This window comes from Ictidomys tridecemlineatus, chromosome 8, assembly GCF_052094955.1.
Source record: "Ictidomys tridecemlineatus isolate mIctTri1 chromosome 8, mIctTri1.hap1, whole genome shotgun sequence".
In the NCBI taxonomy this organism is placed as follows: domain Eukaryota; kingdom Metazoa; phylum Chordata; class Mammalia; order Rodentia; family Sciuridae; genus Ictidomys; species Ictidomys tridecemlineatus.
The window spans coordinates 125056069-125063666 of NC_135484.1; the positions used below are offsets into that span (position 1 = coordinate 125056069).

At 32.8% G+C, this 7598-nt stretch overlaps 1 protein-coding gene across 1 annotated transcript; it reads right to left on the reverse strand.

Moving 5' to 3' along the window:
* Positions 1-5732: 5732 nt before the first annotated feature.
* On the reverse strand, positions 5733-6692 carry LOC101960437 (olfactory receptor 14J1). The gene has a single exon (XM_005338842.2). The coding sequence runs from the start codon at positions 6690-6692 to the stop codon at positions 5733-5735; it is 960 nt and encodes a 319-aa protein (XP_005338899.2).
* Between the last annotated feature and the right edge of the window lie 906 nt (positions 6693-7598).

A 7598-nucleotide genomic window follows, 5' to 3' on the forward strand; every position in this document is an offset into this window, starting at 1 on the left:
TTGACAGAAACCCAGGAGGGTGTACAAACCAGAGAGAGAAGGAGGGAGAAAGGGAGAAAGAGAGAAAGTGAGAGAGAGAGAGAGAGAATCTGAATGAATTAAAGAAAGACATTAGAGGAAAGGAAAGGAGTGTAAACCAGCACGGGGACAGATGTGCATACAGTAGGAAGACTTTCCAAGGAAGAAGTATGGTATGTCAGGAAACAGCAGGGTATTTCCTAGGAATAGGAATTCAGCCCAAGGGAGATTACAAAACTTTTCAGTAATTTCAGCACAGTTAAATTAATCAAACTACTCCCTTGTGGTTTGAGATTACAAGAACTTATTGATTAATTAATAAATCATTACTGTGATGATGCGATGAACATATAGCTTTTTTCTTTCATCATTGGATGTACAATCATCTGGCAACGATGTCTGTGGATGGTGTGATAGTGGTCACCTGTCTTCTTTTCCACATGAGTGATTAATTATTGCAGTAACATCTAATAAAAAATTACTGTTTCTATTGATCTGAAATGCCAAATTTGTCTAAAAGGACCTACCTTTGTCTACTGCCCATATCGACCATGTTTCATTCTATTCATAGTTTACAAAAATTTTTAATTAGTTTTGTGAACCTTGAATTTTATCAAATACTTGATTTTGGATTTAATGATATGATTATTTAAGTGTTTCCCTTGATTCCCTTATTTTGGTGAAATATACTTACTCATTTTTAAGGTTCTGGAATAACTTCAATTTGGGCAATGAGTATAATTGATTTTACAATTGCTTTCACAAAATTTCCCTTGCTTTTTCCCAAATTTATACTTCCCTAGGACAAGTATTTGAATATTTTTTTTTATTTTCTAGAAATCAATTTGAAAAAAAAACCTGGATACTTGAACAGGTATGATACATAAGATCTCCCAATGATCTATAAACAAAATAAGGTCAAATTTACTAGTTATCAGGGGAGTACAAATTTTAAATTGTAATGAGATATCCACTACATGCTAGCAGATGGCTAAAATTAAACGAACATAGAACATTGAGTGTGGGTATAGATGCGGAGCACTTGGGATTCTCACACCACCTGTGGTTTGTAGGTGTTTATACAAGTTTTCTGAGTAAATGGTATTTACTAAAGCTGAATATATGTGTACTTATTTTATGACTGAACATTCTTCAAAAGCAATACTTACATTTTTATTTTCTGAAAGATATATGCAAATTATTCATAGCAGCATTGCTCATAAAAGTTAACCCTAGATACACTTAATGCCTATTAATACTATTATAGATAAATATGTTATGGAATATTCACACAAAGAAATACAATGTTGCTATAAAATTTGTGATTTACTGTATAAGCACCTTAATGATTAAATCTCACAAAGACAATGTTGAATGAATGAAGGCAGAGACAAAAAAAGTAATGTGTTTGTATATAGTTCTGAAATTACAATAATGGTCACATGAGGACAAGTAAAAGTATTATATAAAAATGAATTGAGGTCTGTTCTAGAGTGTTCCTGTGTTTTATTTCTCAATCAAGATGTGTTCACAGTATAAAAATTGAGCAACTTGCATCTTTATGAAGTGTTTACTTTTCTGTATGAATAACTTATTATAAGAATCAATAGGCTTTTAACAAAAATCCAGATTCTATTGAAGATTATGAATATTTTTCAGTCCTGGGACTTGATGCACAGAAAATTGATCAAGTGAACTGAACAGTTGTTGTTTTCTTCAGATTCTGTATGTGCTTGAAGTTTGTCTGTTTCTGCTACTCTTTTATAACTGAGTGCAGGTCTTAGCTAAATATTGTTGGCCATCCATCATTACATTACTGCAATTGTTTTCTCAGACCCGATCCACTTTGTCATTAATATCATCTGCCTAGGAACCTGAATGTGCATGAGTTTTTCCTTGGACTCTAAAATATTTAAAGAAGGATTAATAGCCCTAGACGAAATGAAGCTCACCTCCTCTATTGAGCCTTGAAGAAAATCATGAAGTACTGGATGAGTATGAGTAAGTTTACAGCCCAATCTTCTAAGTTCAGCATCTGAGCACACTCATGGACAGGTTGTGTTGCCTGCTTTTTTTTCTCCTTTCTCAAGATGAGTCATAATTCACTGTTTTTTTCCCCATTTTTTGGTTGTTGCTGGAACCTGGATATTAAAATATTATGTTGTAGCACTCTAGGTGCTGATCCTTCCCTAATCCCCTATGACTTGCTATTGTTTTTTGTTTGATTCTTTAATAACTTTCCTAGACTAATTCAGTAAACTCTATCTACTCTGATGTTCCTGATAAGTTCTGCTTTTCTTTTTACCTTGAAATCTTATCTTACTTGGGGTCAATTCTGTTTAGTATTCAGCCAGTGATTGGTCAGAGGTTGTGTTTAAGTGTCCTGAACAAGAAAAGTGTTCACCTCTTGTTGAATACGTGGGAGGCTTGGAGACTGCCTTCACTGTTTGGAGAGTTCATGAGTTTGCTAGGTAGTCAGCCAGGGTCTTGTAATTCACAAGTTCTCATTCTGGTTACTTCTTAGAGAGGATAGCTCTTTTGCAGAGACTTTGGAAAACTAGGTAGAATTTTGGTTTCAGTGGGATGTTCTTTGAGATTTTCCTCTTTAGGTTTCAAACTAGTCTGTATTTATAAGGGTTCTATGCATAGCTGTTAATGTCCAGTAATCTTAGCTGTTTTGACAATAGACTGGGACACTTATTTATTTTATTCAGCCATTTAAAAAATTTTGTTCTAATTCATATACATTGACAGTAGAATGCATTTTGACACATCATACATAAATGGAGTGTAACTTCTTGTTCTTCTGTTTGTACATGATGTAGAGTTATATAGGTCATGTAATCATATATGCACAAAAGGTAATAGTGTCCAATTCATTCTACTATCATTCCTACCCCCATGCCTCCTGGACTGGGACATTTGAAAATATTCTGTAGAATTAATATTTCCTATGCTATTGGGACCCTAAATTAATCTTTACAAAACTTCTCCAATTATTTTTGGTATCAAGAAAAATATTACTTTATCAATTATTATAACTAAGTCAATTTCATAATCAAAAGCCCTTAACTTCATGAAAATTAATCATCTTCCTTTACCTAACTAAAATCTATTCTGGGATGGTGGTCTTTAGAGTGTGCAGGACCTATTGCCACATTTTCTGTATTTACCAGCTTCCAACTTCTATGTTATTTCCCACTGTTTCTAGGTTCCTCTGGTTCCTTTGTGGTTGAAACTGGGAGAAAGAAGATGTGAAGGGTGAGAATGGTCATATTTAAGTAGCAGAGTGACATGCTTTTGTATCTTTTCCTCTGCTCATATCAGACATTTAAAGCAACTCTTTTTCCTTTGGGCACATTCATGAGCCCATTCCAGATACTCTAAGATTGAGGACCATTTTGGTAGCATCTCTAAAGCATATTTGAAATAAGTTTCCCTTGAGCTTGGGAAGAAGTGAAAATACTACTATCATCACTTCTTTTCATATTGGCTTACAGTTCCTGGCCAGCACAAAAATAAGAAAGATAAATAAAGTTTTAGAAATTGGAAAAGATAAAATGAAATTCTTTATTCACAGATTATGTAATATATAATAGAAACTTTAAAAATCTATAAAAATATAAAATTTATAAATAAATTTCATAAGATCACCAAATATAAGGTCAATACACAAAAATCAATGCTCTCTTTAAATATTGGCTGCAAAATTAGACAAATTTAAACATTATAACATCAAATACATATAAGTAAATCTAATAAAAGGCATAAACAATTACACTAAAATATATATAATTTCTGAGAGAATTTTTAAAAATGCAAATAAACATAGAAAAGAATCTTGTTTATGGATGAGGAGATAAAATATTTTAAAGAAGACAAATCTCCACTCTTTAGATCATAGATTCAATTTGGAATGCCAGTCAAAATTTTTATAGATATTTTTTGGAAATTACAAAATTAATTTTAAAACTCAGAAGCATATTTAGAAGACTTACAATAGCTTAGAAAATCTGGAAAAAACAGAGATAGAAAACTTATACTACTAGATATTTAAAAAACTCTGCTGTATAGCTACAGTAAATGATAGAGCTCACTATTGTAAATATGAACACAGAACAGATTAGAGACTCACATTATAGGGTCACCTAATTCATGACAGTTCATTGGAGGAAAAGATATTTCTATATTGATGTTAATAAAATTTGGTATCACTGAGTAAAACGAACAGTGACATTTACCTCACACGAGATACAGTTGTTATTTTCTTTATTAATCTTTTTTAGTTGTAGATGGATATGGTACTTTTATTTTATTTTTTTATGTTGTACCAGGTATCAAACCCAGCGCCTCACACATGCTAGAAAAGCACTCTACCAGTGAGCTACAACACAGTCCCCACAGTTGTTATTTTCTAATGGATTATAGATCTAAATATGTATGGCAAAATAATAAAACTTCTAGACTATAAAGTTGTATTACTTTAAGAATATCTTGTTCTATTTTGATTTTCAGAAATTTCTATTTTTAATAATGCTTTAGTTTTAGTATGATATAATTACATGTGTATTGATCCTAGTTGTACTGATAAATTTTGTTGTGCTTTTCAAAGCTGATGATCTGTGTCCTTTGTTTTATAATCTGAAAAAACTCTTAGAAGTTGTTTCTCTAAATTTCATCTGTAACTTAGTTCCTCAAAGCATGGGCAAATAGAGGAATAGATCTTTTTGAAAATTTTGATTGAATGACTTTTTGATTCTTCTTGTTAATCTTTTAATTACTAATCTTTTTCAGATTTTTTAAAGACATACATTTCTTTCTTTTTTTTAAAGAGAGAGAGATAATTTTTTAATATTTCTTTTTTTAGTTTTTGGTGGACACAACATCCTTATTTTATTTTTATGTGGTGCTGAGGATCTAACCCAGGGCCTCGCACATGCCAGGTGAGCGTGCTACTGCTTGAGCCACATCCCCAGCCCAAGACATACATTTCTTTTATCTCATTCTGTGTGAAATCTTTGGACCTTTCAATTCACTAAGTTTGTCTTATTTTTTTAAATTTTTTTTGCTGTTTGACACATATTTTAGTTCCAAATTTCAATCACTAAAATTATATTTGTATATATTATGTCTCTTTTTTCTAACATGGTATTCTATTAATTCTTTTCAGATTTCTTCTTCCATTCATTTTCTGAGCTTGATCAAATTATTCTTTCATTTAAACATCTCATCCACATAAGTGGCAAAGTAGTCCATGGCATCTGAAGGGGCAGAGCAAATGATGTGACTGTTCCAGGGTGAGCACTGTGTATTGCTGACTGAAATTAGACATTGATAGAACTGTAGTGAACCCCTACATGACCAGAGGGCATTGAGAATCAGGTGGCTCCCACTCTAGTGTAATTCAGGAAAAAATGAGGAAGACATTTCAAATTAACTACATTTCCATTACACTGATAAAAATGAGTGACAAAGAGTAATTCTTTCCTTTAAAATGGAAGAATTTTTTCTCACACCTGAATTTGTTTAGTGAGATTTTAATCAGCTGTATTTATAAGAGTAATTTATACATAACTCTGTACTCACTGTTTTTCTTGCATAGAGTCCATTTGTATAATGACTTTCTCATGAATCTCCCTAAAATAAATTCTGTTTTAACTTTAATTTCTTGATTGGTTATGTTTTTTTTTCTGTAATAAATTTTTACTTTTCCCTCAAAACAAATTAATAGATGTGATCCAGAAAAAGAAATCTTTTCTTCTTTCAAAAATCTTTTTTAGGGCTTCTTTTATGGCCTTATTTCTCAGGCTATAGATTATTGGATTGAGTGTTGGGGGCAGAACAGTATAAAAAACAGTGAGTAAAAAGTCTGACACAGTTGGAGACTCTGAATGTGGCTTTAGAAAATCAAAGGCACTAGTAGAGACGAATAATATGACAACAGATAGGTGGGGCAGGCAGGTAGAAAAGGCTCTGGCTCTGCCCTCAGCAGATGGTATCCTCAGCACAGTAGAGAATATATGCATGTAGGTAACTCCAATAGAGATGAAGCAAGCAAATGTCAACAAGGCCAAGAAGCCACTAACCCCAAGCTCACTCACATATTCATTGGAACAAGAGAGTTTCAGAAGCTGGGGGACATCACAGAAGAATTGATGAATGATGTTGGCACCACAGAAGTGGATGGAGAAAGTAGCGGCTGTGTGCATGACTCCACCAAGGATTCCACTGGCCCAGACGGCTAACAGTCCATGAACACAGGTACTGATATCCATGATGACTTCATAGCGCAGTGGAAGGCAAATGGCCACATAGCGGTCGTAAGACATCACTGTGAGTAATGCCATCTCAGCACAGCCACAGAGAGTGAATGCAAAACACTGCAATATGCATTCCCAGAGGGAAATATAGCCATTATGCATGAAAGAGTTGCAAATGGACCTTGGGACTGTCACAGAAATGTAGCACAGATCCAGAAAGGAGAGATGTTTCAAGAAGAAATACATAGGTGAGGAGAGACTGTGGTCCATGGAAGTGGTGGTAATAATGAGAATATTGCCAATTAGAGCCACTATGTATAAGACTAAGAAAATAGCAGCAAATACCATTTCTATTTCAGGCTTGCCAGAAAAACCCATGAGAAGAAATCCACTCATTGTAGTGAAATTAGCCATTTTCCTTCTTGATTTCTAAGAATGATACTGACTGTAGGAAGAATGGAAAATCCTAAAAATACAATGTTTGTTATTCAAGAATCTAATGTACTTACTTGACAAAATGGAATCATGAAGATTGGACCATCAGCCCACCATTTTAAGCATGAAATAGCTTTACATACTAAGAATTACATAGAGTAATTTTAAATGTTTTGACTCAGCCATAAGGAGGATTAGTAAAATAGATAATATAATTTAGTGTCACTCATTCTAATCAAAGGAAGAAAAATGCATAATTTAACTAATGGAACATATAGCACCCAAGTTTTATACACACTAAAGGTTTCATTCAGTTCATATGAGCACAGCACAAATACATTTTTAGAGACATTTTTGAGGTGTCTGTCTTTTTCCCAGTAATCTTCCTAATTTTAAATCTTATTATTTTTCATTGAAACACAGTAATTGTACATTTTTATGAAGTATGGTATATTTTAATTTGTACATGCAATGTGTGATAATCTGTTTTTTAAAATTTTTTTTAGTTGTATATGGACATAAATGCCTTTATTTATTTTTATGTGGTGCTGAGGATCAAACTCAGTACCTCACATGTGCCAGGCAAGCCCTCCACCACTGAGTCACAACCCCAACCCCGATAATCTGTTTTTATATCACCACTGGTACTACCTGATCCTTTAATTGCAATTTCATAATTTTGTTTCATATATGAGAAAACAAATTCTTAACATTTTTTCTTTCTCCATGCATTCTTTGGAAAAATAATGTTAAAGATACATCATTTATTAATAGCATCTATGTAAAAATTATGATATGCAGTCATTGTCTTTATCATAAAATATATAAAATCATCTGAAAAAATTCTAAGTGATGAAAGGTCAAAATTTTTCTACTGCATTTTAG